The sequence below is a fragment of the Ctenopharyngodon idella genome, chromosome 7 (genome assembly GCF_019924925.1).
Source record: "Ctenopharyngodon idella isolate HZGC_01 chromosome 7, HZGC01, whole genome shotgun sequence".
Classification (NCBI taxonomy): domain Eukaryota; kingdom Metazoa; phylum Chordata; class Actinopteri; order Cypriniformes; family Xenocyprididae; genus Ctenopharyngodon; species Ctenopharyngodon idella.
Genome location: NC_067226.1, coordinates 49679980 through 49696745, shown reverse-complemented (window position 1 = coordinate 49696745; position 16766 = coordinate 49679980). Strand labels below are relative to the sequence as shown.

The window sequence follows — 16766 nt, the reverse complement described above, 5'->3', positions numbered from 1 at the left end:
GCCTTACATTGTTCACACCGGAGTCGACACTGATGGAGAGACTCAGGAAGAAGTTACAACTTTTAGACGTTTCTGAATGGTTAGTGGATAAATTTATGTAGTTGCTGTGGAGTTGATTCAACTCATCCACTAGCATGTGCCGTCATGTTAATCTTTTGTGTAAATCCCGTATGGATGCCCACTATACATAGCGTACCTGTTTGCCAAACAGAGCCGTACACACCAGGCTAACGTTTATGATTGCTATCAAATGCTGTAAATGCTCTAATATATTTTCCAAAATATCGCTCGGACAGAAACACTCCTTTTTTAGCAATCGATCTTGTCAGGGTCAACTTCAGGCGCTAACGAGACTCTAAATAGTGTTCAGTGCTCGTCTGTGCAGCCAACAACAGAACAGTTAGCATGCTTTGCTCCAACTTTTACCATGGCGTTAGAACTGGTACAACTGTTGTCGCTTGCGAAAACAAAATGGCGGCGCCATGGGCTGAAGCGTGCAGATTAATGGGTGGTAATATTATAATAAGATCCCCTTCCTACCTCACTATGGGAGCGAAATCTGAGTGGCTCGTTTTGTGCTTGCAGAGAAAGGCTTGCCAAAACAAAGTTACAGCATATGCTGGTTAAGGTAGGTTTTGAAGCAGGTATGCTGGTTTGAGCTGGTTTATGCTTGTCCTATGCTGGTTTTTTCAACAGGGTGGGTTGTCCTTTTTCACGTTTTCTGGGTTGGTAGATGTACCGGGGACCAGATTATAGCACTTAAACATGGAAAAGGTCAGATTTTTATGATGTTCCCTTTAAAACTACACATATTTAATTGAGAAGCAAACTGCATGAGTACAACTTGTTTCCAGAACGTTCAAACAAAGGCATGATGTGAATACGAGTAAACAATCTAATTTTGTTTCCCTTAATTTTTCATGCATTCATCAGGCTCAGCCATTCAACGCTACTATTGGAGGTGGAAATGATCAAAGACATATTTTTCTTTATTTTACGGTTTAATGTACACTACACACTGAATGAGTTCTGACTGAGTGACATTAATTTAGGTTTGATCTGTAACCGTCAGCTTGCATTGAGGCATATTTTGTCCAATCACAGCTGCACACGAGACGAGATCATGATGTGTGTATGTGTGTGTTTACAGCACATAAAAAAACTCACACAGATGGTAAGATTGACTCACCGTTTCCAGGCTCACACTCCTCGAGATCTTCATCATCACTCGGACATTCAGCTGACGCTACTAACAGATCGTCAGTATTCTACAGACAGAGAGACAGACGGACAGAGAGTCAGTAGTGTCCTCCATTACTAAACATACATGAAACTCAGCCACATTCATACAGACGCTGTCATATAATGATCCGATCGCAAACACTGAGCTGCAGTGACTGAAGTTCTATGAAGATCTGTTCTTTTCTCTGTTTTCAGTCCATTAATCAGGTGTCCATGTGTAACTGTCATATCAGAACAAACCACACAATAACCAGGAGACTGTCATCTCTGGGCACATCTGAAGTCTGTTTCTCATGACACAAATCGAGAAAATGAGTCCGTCTGAGAAAACACAAAGTCAGCGGCATCAGACGGAGCAATCTCAGCTTTACTGAACCGTCAGTGATTCTCCAGCAGAACAAAGAGCTCTTGATCAGACCTGTGATTGACGGCACGGCCCTCTTTGACTTTTGAGAAAGCGTCCAAAGCTCCAAGTTAACTACAAGCTACTAACAAAAAGCAGCTAACTACCTTTAACCTGGTGTGTTTCTCTGCCAACTGGAAAGCAGATTAATTTAGCGCAGCCGCGGGACAAATTTCTTGTGTTTCTTTTAATTAGTTTTGAGAAGCTGCAGACTATGGTGCTGAAGCCTGGAGTGTTTCTTCACTTATTTATTTAATAAAGTGATATTTATTAGAGACTACATCATTTGGGGCGCCCCGGATCAAAATCACATTTCAGTTTCACGTGTTCTCTGTAACCCGACATGACATTTCAGCGGTCACACAGTTTAATTCGTCCTCTGCCCAGCGAACGCTGTATCGCTACAGACTCAAATCTGATCTGGGAAAGGATTCCCAATAGAAAAGAAAGTGCCGGGGCTTTTGTTTCTCAGATATTAATGTGCCGGTGTTTTGCTCAGGCTGAAGGTGACTCATTCAGCTGCGTTGGTGAACGTTTTGTTGCCATAATCAAATGTCTCATCTTCCTGTTTGTGAACTATTCAACTGGATTTGAATGCGCTTTCAGTACATAACACACGAAGAGGAAAACTAACAACCGCAGGCAAACACTCACATCTGAAGGTACAGATGAGTTACAGCGTACAGTACGGCAGTATATAGTCATACGGAGGAAGTAATGATAACATTTAAGATGGCTGCAGGTTACTGCTGTATATTTGACATTTATGAGGGTTATTTTGAGACTGTGAGAAAACAGCGCTGACTGTAGGCTAGTCACGTCAGCTTTACATGTGTACTGTTTCAACGCAGCTGTAGAAACTGACTTCATCTGGAGAACCAAAGCAAATTCTACTGCATTTCTACATAAGCCAATGAATCTTTCTGAATCAAAACGTCATCAAGACACTTAAAGGCACACTATGTAGATTTTCGCCACTAGAGGTCGCCTATTCAAAACAAAGGCGTAGCTTGATGATGCAGAGTTTGAGCGCAGAATCTTGGAAGATGTCGGCTTCACCTCACAGCTGGTGGAAAAGAATCGGGACGAGACTCGGGCAGAAATCATATTCATGGATGTGGCAGCTGGAGCGATTGCTAATGAGAGATGAATGCGACACATGACTCGACAGCAGCAGAGCTTTTATTATGCCGCAGTTGCTGCTTCCGCTTCTTCCATTGAAAAATGATGTTATAACGTTACTCTGAGCGTTCGCTCTGCGGCTGCTGTGAGACACTGTTGCACACTGCATTAAGCTAAATCAATATTAGAGTATCATATTAATAAATGCTTGCAATTAATTTGAAAACACATTGTATGATGGAGAAAATGCTGTACTGATGTACTGTTACTAAAAATAAAGCTGCATCTGATTATTTTTCTCGGAGGCATGGTCAGGGACGGGCAGTATTTATGATACATGTATTTCAAATTCGCATTTCAAATACAAAATAGTATTTTGTCATTTGTATTTGACAGGGTTTATGAAAATGGCTTCGTATTAGTGTTTTGTATTTTTGTAGTTTTAAAATACTGTGAAATACTTTGTAAGAAGTCTACATGATGACATCATAAAACTGCGCCTCTGATTGGTGCTTACTCAGTAGTTTTCCCAGACTTGTGGAGATCAGAACAGAAAATTGATCCATATGGAAGAAGGTAGTCAAGGTAAGAAACGTGCAGGCTGCCAGCTTTCCATCAATTTTTTTGCATAAATTGCTATCATTTTTAACAGTTCGTGTTAAGTTTTGGTGTTCGTTTTGGTAGCCTAGGATAAATAGTTTACCAATTTACATAATGTTCCATAAACTATTATACCGAGCAGCAGCCCCCTATACTTATGATTAACAATCAAATGATTAATTAGTTAGAAAAAAGTTGCTATGAATACAGGTGCCATCAGTTGTCTTCTTATGAATGATTTGTTTGTCATTGAGTCAGTGTTGCTGATGCAAAGTAGGCCCTTCGTTACCAAACACCTAAATAAGGAAACTGTTGGTTACTTTAAAACTAACCTACATCTGGGAGATCACAGGGATATGTGAATATTTGATCTGTTAAAGCCACAATATGTAAAATTTGATGACGTAGCTTGATGACGCCTTGATTTCACGGAATCATGGGAGGTGTTGTCTTCACATCTACAGCTGGTGGAAAATCGGGACGGGACTCAGGCAGAAATCATGTTCATGGATGAGGTTATTAACGTTACTGTAGTATGAAGCAGAGCAGGGCGAGTGCTGTGAGAACTGAACGAGGCCGCTGGAGCGATTGCTAATGAGAGACGAGCGCGACACACACCTCGAGAGCAGCGGGACTTTTATTATGCCACAGTCGCCGCTTCTGCTTCTTCCGGTCATGTGCACGTGGGATAAAGCAGAGCTGTTTTATCATATTAGATACATTTGTGTGTTGAAAGTTGTTATAGTGCTATTCTGCGTTCGCTCGGCGGCCGCTATGAGACACTTGTTGCACACTGCTGTAGATCGATAATAGTCATGGTAAAACATGGTACTCACTGTAAATCAAGAAAACAAGATTTAAACAAAAAGACTTAATGTGTTGAGCTATGTAACATGATTATTTTTCTGTCTATGAATGTGTCCAAACAGTTGCTCCCCTGCCTAATAAAACACATAATATACTAAAGCGTCTTTGAAAATCATCGGAAATCCAGGGTAATGATGTCACTGATAGGTGACACACGTACACGGTCTGTGTCCTGGTTAAAATTGCTTATTTCTCTGGATTTAAACATTCTTGGAAACATTTGGGATAATGTAAGTACACAAGTCAACAAAATATATAACATTGTTCTAGCGGTTTTTGGACATTTTAATCCAAAAATCCTACATATTGTGCCTTTAACTGGTTGCATATGTCAGATTTATTGCATGACTCAGCAGACAAAAGCTGTTGCTATCAAACATTGTTTACTTAGTCAGTGTAATGGTGAAGGGATCGATCAAATAGGCCAATTGATGGAAGGTTTGCGAAGAAATTTCATGCTCCCTTGTAAAAGTATTTTTTAGTATTTTTAAAATACAAAAATACAGTAGTTTATTTTGATACATGGTGTGGCTGCTGTATTTTGTATTTTATTTTGATACACTTAAAATTAAGGTATTTGGTATTTTATTTTAAAATACATTTTGATGTATTTTTGCCTAACCCTGGGCATGGTGAAAACATGGTACTCGCGGTAAATCAAGAAAACAAGATTTGAACAATAAGACTAAACGTGTTGAGCTATATAACAATAATTCGTTTTCTGTCTATAAATTTAACCAAACAGTTATTCCCTTGTCTAAGAAAATGTAATATATTAAAGCATCTTTGGTGTTTCCATGGTTTCTACAAAATAAAACCGTAAATCGAGGGTAACACGGGTATGATGTCATTGATAGGCGACGCATGGTCACGGTCCGTGTCCTGGATAAAACTGCGTATTTCTCTGGATTTAAACATTCTTGGAAACATTTGGGATAATGGAAGTACATAAGTCAACAAAATACACTATATTGCCAAAAGTATTGGGACACCCCTCCAAATCATTGAATTCAGGTGTCCCGATCACTTCCATGGCCACAGGTGTATAAAATCAAGCACCTAGGCATGCAGACTGCTTCTACAAACATTTGTGAAAGAATGGGTCGCTCTCAGTGAATTCAAGTGTGGTACCGTGATAGGTTGCCACCTGTGCAGTAAGTCCATTTGTGAAATTTCCTCGCTACTAAATATTCCACGGTCAACTGTTAGTGGTATCATAACACAGTAGAAGCAATTGGGAACAACAGAAATTTAGCCACGAAGTGGTAGGCCACGTAAAATCACAGAGCGGGGTCAGTTTGGGGATGTCCCCTTCCTGTTCCAACATGACTGCGCACCAGTGCACAAAGCAAGGTCCATAAAGACATGGATGAGCGAGCTTAGTGTGGAGGAACTTGACTGGCCTGCACAGAGTCCTGACCTCAACCCGATAGAACACCTTTGGGATGAATTAGAGCGGAGACTGTGAGCCAGACCTTCTCGCCAACATCAGTGCCTGACCTCACAAATGAGCTTCTAGAAGAATGGTCAAAAATTCCCATAAACACACTCCTAAACCTTGTGGAAAGCCTTCCCAGAAGAGTTGAAGCTGTTATAGCTGCAAAGGGTGGAACAACTCCATATTAAACCCTACGGATTAAGAATGGGATGTCACTAAAGTTCATGTGCACGTAAAGGCAGGCGTCCCAAAACTTTTGCCAATATAGTGTATATAACACTGTTCTAGTGGGTATTGGATATTTTAATCCAAAAATTTTTACATATTGTGCCTTTAAAGGTCAAATACAGCTGCACCATTAATCAAACTAAATGTTATTTTTCTTAAATACTCATTTATTATTATTTTACAGTGAAATATTATTACCATAGTAATATTTCTTTTGTTTTTTTATAGCCATATTAATATATAGTAGCAACATTTTGGCCCAACTGTGCAGCTCCAAACAAGCAGAGCATTTTTTTTTGGCAATCACAATTTTTATCAGAAAAATCAAAATCATTTTTTTCCCTCAGATCGTGCAGCTCTACAGTCTGTTGATCATCACAGTAAATAAAGTTTTAACATTTGAAAATTAAGAAAATTAATTAATAGAAGACATGAATACATATTTAGTAGTAATAATAATAATAATAATAATAATTATTATTATTATTAGATCCTATTGATTATTATTATATTGATATATACATATTAGCCATACATATTAATAAAGTAATTTTACAGTTATAATGTAAAATAAAATTATCATTTTATTATTTTTCTTAAAAGCTTGATTTTTTTTTTTACTTTATAGCGAAATATTACAATAGCAAAATTGTCTTATTGTCATTCATATTTTTTTATTTAATAATATTAATAATAATTATTTCATATTGATTATATATCATATTGATTATTATTATCATATTGATATATAATCACAATATTTTGTCCAAATTGTGTAGCCCATCAAACAAGCACAGCAAACCTGGAAAAAAAAAAACTAAATCGCATTTTAAAATCGCAGTTGTCATTTTTATAATCCTTTTTTCCCTCCAGATCGTGAAGCTCTACAGTCTCTGCTGTTGATCATGACAGTAAATAACACTGACTCGAAGCCCTTGTCAAACTGTGAATAACACATTTTATTCCCAGTCTCACACCTGCCTCATTTGGAGCATTTGTTTCAGAACCTTAGTTCGGTTCGTTTAGGCATATATTAACAGAGCAATCGCACTGAACGAGGTGGAAACGAACTCTGGAGCGGTTCGGTCGAGATGAGAAAGCAATCTGACCCAACGAACCAAGCGCTATCATAATTCATAAAGGGAAATGTGTTGTATAAAAAGCAGCAGTGTCTGATTCTGTGAGTGAGCACATTTGTTATCGCAGTTAGAAAACCAAAGAGCGCCTCTTCATTAATTTTAAATATAATTAAATATACATAATTTATCGGTGAGAGTAAATCAAGACTGCATTCGTGTAAGTGTTTGTGTATCTCGACAGCTACAGATAAAGCCACAATAAGCTCACGGTGCGAATGTGTCAGTCCATCTTTATACATGACGCAGAGGAAACTCTGACCAATAAGAGGACAGTTTTACACACATGTGACTTGCATAAACACAGTTTGGTATGCTTTGAAATGTTAAAAACCGAACCAAGAAGAAACAACTTAAGTCCCTGTTTCAGAACAAAGCGGTGTGAAGGCCCTGAGACTCTGTCCGGGACTGACCTGCGTGACGCTGTCTCTCATGGTGGGCGAGCGCTGCTTGCGTGTGGTGGTGGTGGCCATGGTGGTGGTGGTCTCCATGATGGTGGTGGACATGTCTGCGAGCGGCGTGGTGGACGTGGTGTCGGTCGTCAACACCGACGGCACGTCGCCCACCAGGCGCAGGTTTCCCTGCACCTGCACATTGGGGTCGCCCTCCGCCGCCAGTTTCAGCACCTGCAGGCCGTTATAATACAGACCCGAGATCTGACCCTGGAAGTTACGACCCTTCTCACCGCCGCCCACCTTAATGAACGCCTGGCTGTTGAATATCGTCAGCTGCCGACCTGTAGAGATGGAGAAAACAGACGAGAGCAATCAGCGCCGGGACGGACGGATGACGGTCGACACGGAGAGACGGATGCAAACCTCTGGTCTGGTAACACTTCAGATCAACAGATCAACTAACCCTCATTTATCCAGTCAGTTCACTAATATCTCATTGTATTGTTCCATAATGTGCATTGAGTCTTATCATTTGGTGTATTTTATCACAATTTGTTTTTCGTACTGTTTAAGAGATCCCTTTAACTCAATTTGTGTTACCGAGAGCAAGATTTGCTGTTTATCGATCAGTTTCTCTCTCACTCACACGCTGCCATCATCATCTTCATCCTCATCATCATCTCCATAGAAATGCCACAGCGGGCAGAAATGATCTTTGGAGGGGTTCAGAGAGCGGGAGATGGACGGAATGAAAGAGATGATGATGGGAAATATTCAGAGAGTGATTAAAGAGGGACAGAAACAGAAAGAGAAAGTTTAGAAGGTGTTTGAGAAGGAACTTTAGGATGGAGTTTGGGTTTCTTGCCATTGTTGACTCTGGGTTTAAAAGACACTTAATGTAGAGTAATATTATTGATCTGAACAAAACCTGAACTAAGGAGTTGATTATAGTTGAAATTTAATTTGTTTTAATGAAGTTTGCATCATTGATTCTGTTATTTTCCTGTGAAGCTGCTTTGAAACAAGCTTTGCTGAATGCTGTTGGCTCTGAAGTTTGATGATGATGATGATGGATCAGTGAGGAGAGCAAAATGAAGAACAATCACACACACTCGCACACTCTCTCTCTCTCTCTCTCTCTCTCTCTCACTCACACACACACACACAGAAAGAGAGAGAATCACACTGGGTCCGTCACACATCTTAACCTCTGTGAATGTGTTTGACTCTCTCATCCTGAGTAATAAGATCATTAATGGCTCTCTATTCACCTCCTGTGAGGTTTTTTATCAACTTTATTTCACATCAAAATGTTCTGTGGGAAGAAAGAAAGACAGATCTATGTGTTTGGAATTGTATAATGGTTCTGTCTGAATGTGAGCTTGACTAAAAACTCCCAAAACATTGAACAGGAAGAATAGTATTGTAATCCAGTACTGTAATATTATTGTAATATTATTGTAATAGTAATCCAGTACAGTAAACATGATTTGAGCTCCACAGATCCAGTAAAAACGTCTCCTGTCATCTCGCTGGCAATGCACAGGAGCGTCTGGAGAGAAGTAATCAAGTGCGAGTGAAGATGCTTTGATTTGATCAGAACAAAATGAGACAGAGCCGAAGGACGCGCGATCACTTGTTCTTTAACCGGACGATTGAGGACAGAGACTCGAGGAGATCAATGACCCATGAGAAACATGCAGAGACCAGAGATCCATCACGCTCATGGAGAGATGAGAGAGAGAAGTAGACATAAAGAAAGAAAGAAAGAAAGAAAGAAACAAACAAACAGAAAGAAAGAAAGAAAAAAAACTGACCTCTTCAGGAAGTCAAACTATCAAAATAAAATGAACATTAAAGTGATAGTTCATCCAAAGATGATTCCCTTTCGAATGGGAACTCACGCTGCAGGGCGCTATGGGGAACACTTCCGGCATGCCGGTGTCTGAAGCATGAGTCTAAACATGACATTGAACTTGACATTGGCCGGTGACAGCCGATGACGTCACTACAGGTGAGACCATGAGTATAAAAGGGCTGTGAAAAACGTCATCCTCTTCTTGTCTTCACGAGTCCGTTTGTTTGAACATGTGTCTAAAGTGATTATTATGGCTAGCACAAGTGCTAAGAGCTTTAGAAAGTTTGTTCATCCGTGTCAGTGCTATCTGACACCTGATGACACACATGAAATGTGTATGCTCAGTCCTTGAGGGGGATGATTGTGTGCATTGTGAGAGTTTCTCTATGAAGAAACTTTGCTCTGGTTTGTCTCTTTTCTTGAGGGAATTGGGACAATCATCTGTGCCTCACGGTTCAGGACCTGCTGTAGCTGAGGTGAGTAGGAGACTGAAATTTGTGGGGCTCACAGATGGAGCTGGCCGACGAATTCGAGAAAAGTATGCATATTTCTCATTCTTTGGCTGCTGACGAAGGCGAGCTGCTGGATCAGGATCATGTGTTATCGCTCACATCCGGCAGCAAGTGTGCTTTTGGCTTCGAGCCAAGATGAGCAGGATGAGGCTGTTGAGTGCAAAGATGTGTCTGAGCGCTCTCAGCATGCCTGCCCTGCATATGACAAGCTGCTGGAAGTTATGTCCTGCGCTACTGACAGATTAGATCTACCCTGGAAACGTGAGCAGCGCCAGTTCGCGCGCAGCTGCTTGGATCAGGGTTTTTTATCGGGACATAACTGCCCAGCTCATACGAGCCTTCCCTTTCTCGCTGATCTCCTTGCTGAGGTGGAGAGATCTTGGGGAAAGCCTTTTTCTGCCCGCATTCAACTTATTCAGCATGCAAATTATGCTAATGTGGAAAGAATGTGGGAACATGGTTATGTGTCGATGCCTCCAATCGAAGAGTTGCTGGCTAGCTATCTCTCAATGTGTGAGGCATCCACATCGAAAGATTCATCTCTACCAGCTAAGCAGTTGGCAGAGACAGAGCTGGACGAGGGTCAGTGGCTCCCCCCTGAGGCGGCAGTGGAGCTGTGCTGCACCATGGGTTTGGAATCCATAGATTGAAATCAGTCAATCTATGACTGCCACGGTGGGCACGGAGAGACATCTCTGGGTGAACCAGGCCGACATCGGGGAGCAAGAGAAAAACTCCTCGATGCGTCGGTTTAGCCTTCTGAACTTTTTAGCACATCCGTTGAGATGGTGGTTGGGAAGTTTAGGGAGGCGAAGGCGCGCTCTGCAGCTTTCAAGAACTTCATCCTGTGCCGGTCTAGATCTGCGGCTAAAGCCTCTAAGGGGTCTGACTTGACCTGGTCCTAGGACCGCAGACAAGATCAGAAGGCGAGTGCTGCCTCTTGTGCTCCCCCTCCTTCGGTGGGTAGAGCAAGGAGGAGGCATGAAGCCAAAGGGAGAAAGAAAGACCTCAGGGAAGTGATTCAGAGTAAACACGCTGGGCGTTCTAGGGTCCCAGAGGCTAAATAACATCAGCCTCCTCCCTCCTTCCATCCCCTGACTGAGGTCAGGTGAGGTGTGTTAGAGGCTCTGACACATGTTTACACCTGGCCCCTGAAGTTGTTTTTGGCAGTATGTCATTAATATCAACATCTGCCTTACTGATGGTTTGGCACAAGTGGATGATTGTGAATGTGCTGTCTGGAGCCTGCTAGTTTACTCACTTTTTGAGCCTCCTTGGCTACTGCCTCTACTTGGAGCATTGTTAGGCCTCCTCTAGCTACAGAGAGTTGCTTTATAGAGGCCTCCGCTCCTCAGAGCTCCGCCTTGATAGCTGTATCAAGTAGCTAGGTTTTCTGCGAGCCTCCTCTGTAAGCTGTCCTGGATGTTGGACGTAGATAGGCCTCTGTCCTCAGAACTCATTCAGGCGTTCAGCCTCCTTGTCCGCTGTTTGTGTTTGGAGGTGTTGTTAGGCTGAGACCTTCGCCTTCTATGAGCTCCGCTGGGATAGCATTCCGAGTGTAGGCTCTCTGTGAGCCTCTTTGGAAGCTGTCCTGAGTGTTGGGCGTTGTTAGGCCTCCTGTCATTTGGGAGTCTCTATATTTAGGCCTCAGCCTCTAGAGCTTGAGCCTTCTTGCCTATTGCCTTTACAGAGGAGTGTTGTTAGACTTCCTCTCGCAGGAGAGTTTCGGCTGACGCCTCCACTCCTCAGGGCTCTGCCTGGGGCAGCAGTATTATGTTGTTAGGCGCTCTGTGTTCCTCCTTGGTAGCTATACGTAGTGTGGGACATAGCAGGCCTCTTCTGGTTTGAGATCTTCAGTTGAGGCCTCCGTCCTTGAATGGGTAGTAGTTGTTAGGCTCCCTTGAGTCTCCTTAGCTACTGCTTTGTTTTGAGCTTTGCTATGCCCTTTCTAAGTACGTTTTGTTTCTGAGGCCTCCGTTCATTCAGAGCTCCACTTGAATAGCAATTCTGAGTTGTTAGGCTTTTTTCAGCCTCCTTGGAAGCTGCTTAAGCCTAAAACATTGTTAGGCCTCCTCTCGTTTCAGAGAATTGTCTTGCTGAGGCCTCTATTCTTAGAGTTAGGTTATGCAGTAACATTGAGTTGCAGGCTCTCTGCGTGAGCCTCCTTGGTGCCCCTAGATGATGTGGGAGGTAGTCCTGATGCCTCAATCCTCTGAGTTAGCAAAGTTGTTAGGTTCTCTGTGAACCTCCTTGGTTACTGCTTGAAAGCTCCGCCACTGAGCTCCGCCAGTGCCGAGGCCTTCATCCCTACAGCTTGGGCAGGTAGTGTTCTAGGTTGTTAGGCTTTCGTTGAGCCTCCTTGGCCACTGCCCTCTATGCAGAGTGTTGTTAGGCCTCCTTTCCTTTTAGAGTTGTTTAGGTCTCCGCTCCCCAGAGCTTCGCATGGCCAGCTAGATCAAGTTGCTAGGCTCTTCTGGGCCTCCTTGATAGCTGTACTGCTTAGGGTTAGACAGGCATCCTCTCGCTTGAGAGTCGGTTTCTGAGGCTTCCTCCCTTAGAGTTTTTGCTGAACAGTAGTTCATAGTGGTTAGGCTATCTCTTGAGCCTCCTTGGAAACTGTCCTAGAAAAAGAATGTAGTTAGGAATCTCCGTTTTTGAGGCCTCCATTCTGGAAAATCTCCAGTCTATGACAATATTCCCTTAAAAGTGTTCCTATGAGTACCAAGCTCTTGAGTTTTCATGACAGCCGCTGGCATGTACCTTGGGATGGGGACTCCTTTGAGTCTTTGACTTATGTCAGCCACTTAGGCACTCAGCCCTTCAAGCATGGCGGCATGGGTATTACGTTCTCTATAGTGCCCTCTAGGGGATGCAGCGTGAGACCCCCTTCCCAGGGAACCGTGGTTACATGCGTAACCTGAGACCATTTGTCATTATTTACTCTTCTCATGACATTCAAACCTTTACGAATTTCTTCTGTGGAACATAAAAGATACTTTGAAGAACAAACCAAAACAACACTGAACCAAACAACACTGAAGCCCAGTGACTTTCACTGTATGGACAAAAAAAAAAAAAAGAGAGACATTTCTTAAAATGTCTTCTTTTCTGATCTTAAAATGTTTGCTTTATCATCTTTAAATGATGACAGAATGTTCATTTTTTTGGGTGAACTGTCAGGGCACTTAGAAAAGTGTGAATGTCTTTTTTTCTTTGTGGATGAGTTTCTTTCTCAGATGAAAGACAAGTGAATACAGCGGTCCTCTGAAATTACAGTGCAGGTCATCAGTGTGTGAGTGTGTGTGTGTGTGTGTGTGTGTGTGTGTGTGTGTGTGAGAGAGAGTGTGTTTGAGCGTGTGTGTGTGTGTGACTGTGTGTGTGTGTGGGCTCACTGCACTGACTAATGCACAAACTGCATGGATGCCACTGAGGTGTAATTATACTATCGCCTGTATCTGTGTGTGAGTGTGTGTGTGTGCGTGAGGGGTTGTCTCCTTTGATCCAGCGCACTAGAGTGGGTGTTTAAACCAGGTGACCCGTGTCCTTAACCAGTGGGCATGAAGGTTGTGAAACTGTTGGTTAGACTATTCTCTGAAACTTTAAAAGCAGCTCTTGTAAGAAAGTTTTCCTCTGGTTCTTCCTGTGACGCTTTGAGATGACAAACCTCAACCACACAAAGACAAACTCTGGTTACCGGGGTCTTATGCTGTTGCTATGGAGGTTTTTAATATGTCGCTATGCGACTACTGTCACTTGGTGATTGCTAGGTTGTTCTGGGTGGTTTCCAGGAAGAGTTTATCCTCAAGAAGAACATTTTTTTAAATCTTTCCCCACCAGCATTTTTTAAAAAAAAAAGTTGCCAGCCAACGCCAGCAGGACAGAGCCTCTGCTTAAAAAAAAAAAAAAAAAAAAAATTGGTTGTGTAATAGTGCCCCCTACCATATAACAGTGAAAACATGGTAAGCCGGAAAATTCCGTCAATGACGGGGAAAGAGTTAATGATATAATTATGTTTCTAATCTAACAAGTTGTTGAAATATAAACATTTAAATGGGGTTTGTATTAAAAACTTGTTTTAATGGCGGATTTATTCAAGCATGTGTTAAATAATGAAGACATCACATTTAGGCCTACATTTATTCATTTAGCAGATAGTTTTATCCTAAGTAACTTACACATGAGGAATACAAGCATTACATCTCATTATATTTTTAACAGGTTGAGAAAAAAAATATGATATGTAATCTAGAACATGTATTGGTAAATCTTTACAATAAGGTTTCATTCATCAATATTAGATAAGTACTGTACATGAGTTAACATAAACTAACAATGATAAATACTTCTAAAGCCTTTTTTCATGCTAGTTTTAATACATTATTAAAATCAAAACTATTGATTTATTTTTTCAATTAATTTCTTTATTTAAAAAAAAATCTGTTAGACTAACTTGGACTTGTCACAGCACTTACATATTGCTGCACTATTGTTGGTTTGATTGTTTAATTGAATTGTGTGTATCTGATTTGTGATGGATCAAATAATACGACACATTAAAAAAAAAAAAAAAAAAAAAACTGGGACAAAAACTCGAATTAACATTTAAGTTTTCATCGATCATGTTGTGCCTGGTTAAAACACACTGTCAGGATGAATAAAATGTCCAGTGAGGAATCTCACGTGTTTCTGCAGGAGTTTGTGCGGAAACGAATGAGCTTTCTAGAAGGTTCTGCGCTCTCTAATAGAAAAGCCTGTGTTGTTTCTCTCTGGAGTAATTTAAAAGTGAAAAAGTGTTCAAACAGAGCTGAACCGCAGTGATTTAGTAGCGACACCGGGCGCGTTTCTGCTGTAAAACAAATGTGTTCTGCGCTCGCATTTCCCTGCTGAGGTCTTTCTTCAGGAAGCGAAATAAACAGCACAAAAGAAATCAATGCACTGCGGTTATTTGTAATCTCTGACTGTGTCTCTCTCAGCGTCGTCTGTGGTGTCGGCTTTACAATAAAGAATGAGAGATGGAGAAGCATCAGATAGAGGAGAAGAGGAAATGATGGAAAGTCATAGGGGACGTTTAGAGCGTGATGTACGCGAGCGAAAGGACGAGGGAGAAAAATATAGGCTCTTCTGCTGGAATTGAGCCGTTAAACCCTTTTTTTCCTCTTCATTGAGCTGTGTGGAGGTGCTGCCATCTTGAATTTATAACACCGACACAATAGCCGCTCGAGAATGTTCTGTCTGATCTAACTCAACGTCAGATGAGAGAAAGCGAGTCAGAGTCTTTCTCCACACATTCACTGGCCTTTTCCACAATAATCCTGGAATACTGTAACTGTGCAGTTGTTTGGATGTGTGATGGACCCAGTGCAGTCTGGACTATTACTGCATTTAGTCAACATGAAACTCGTTCACAACTCATTTTACTTTCATAATGTGACGTACATTTTCAGGACTTTAGGCAATACACCACAGGTGAATAAGGTAAAAATATAAACTAATAGATATCACCATGTTTTGTAATACAAGTTTTCTGAAATGCTATATTAAAATATCTAATTAAATATGCACTTATTTGCATACATTTCCGGATAAATCTGAACACTGGATAAAGCCAGGTTTAAAATTCTTGTTTGATTTTGTTGACACATTAGAGTTAAAGATTTTTACAGAGGGGATTTTGGATTTCTCTTTTTATCACTTCACAAATCAGAAAATACTGTCAACAGAAAACATAATTTTCACTGTGTTTTTAGGAATACAATGTTAAATATATAATCAGGTGAATGATAAATAAACAAATCCCACAGTAAAATCCTTCAGAAAATAGCTATGAATAAAACTGTAAATTTTGGTGTATGTAAGTGTTACTCAAGTGGAGAAAAAAACTCATTTAATGATATGTACTGTAATTGAAATATACAGATGCAAATAGATAAACACTTAAATGTGTATTTTTGATGTTTTCTTTCCACTAGTTTGAAAAAGGACAAGTTATGGAAGCAAAATCTCAAAATTTACCAGTGCATAAAAAAAACAAAACAATGGTTTTGCCTGTAATGTCTTGCCTTAACTGAACATTCTCCTGTAGGAAAGTAAGGATTGTTAAAGATTATGAAGACAAAAACATTTATTTCTTTAGACTAACATCACTGATTTTTAATTCACAATAAGAGCAGGAACACGAATTAATGATTCATTTTGATTTCATGTTGACAATCCTAAAACTCAATAGTCCAAACTGCATTCCCAGACAAACCCATGACAGTTCACACAGTGAATCAACACATCATTGGCTTCATCATTTATTCCCAGACATTTAAATGTTAAAGGGACCGTATTCTCTCTGCAAACGTTCCAAAACAACAAGTAGAACGTTTACTCTTTCAATGAATCTGATTCATTCACAAAAAATCTTTTGACACGGAATAATTTCAGTGTTTAACCCTCTGAGTTTCATTCAAGCATTACATGCGGGTTAGTTTGGCATTCTATTTAGACGGTTCATCTGCTTTGACTAATAATAATCCGTATTCTTCCTCGGATCTGTGTTCATTCAGTTATGTGAGTTTAGAAACAGGTTTATGACTGAGGGCTTCAACTTTATCTAATCCAATGAAAACTAAAACGAGAAGAACAACGGTGGCCCTCAGGGTTTAGAAGAACGGTTGAGTCGTTGGTTGGTTTAATTCTGCTTAAACCTTTATGTTTTCCCTGTCAGTAAATCCTGGAGTTCCTTTAACCCTTTGAGTTGACAGACTGTCCTCTACACTGAAATACTTTCACGCTTCTGGCACCTTCTGACAGCTCTTTTACAGAAAGTTAGAGGTTCAAAATTTTTTAAGATCGACTGACTCTATCTTTTTTATGTTGTTGATCTGCACACATACAACTCAATGCTCAAACTGAGAGTTGAGTCAAATGACTCTCTGTGCTCATTTTTAGACTGTCAAAGATACTATCAATATAAACCT

General features: G+C 40.7%; 1 protein-coding gene across 11 annotated transcripts in view; it reads right to left on the bottom strand.

The window, feature by feature from the left end:
* The window catches only part of nrxn2b (neurexin 2b), a 330369-nt gene that overhangs the window by 10068 nt on the left and 303535 nt on the right, over window positions 1–16766 (bottom strand). For all 11 annotated transcript variants that reach the window (XM_051900279.1, XM_051900280.1, XM_051900272.1 and 8 more), the window contains 2 exons: window positions 7450–7772; window positions 1190–1268 (listed from right to left, as the gene is read on the bottom strand). In XM_051900279.1, the coding sequence (XP_051756239.1) occupies window positions 1190–1268; window positions 7450–7772 (402 nt within the window). The remainder of the gene's footprint in view (window positions 1–1189; window positions 1269–7449; window positions 7773–16766) is intronic.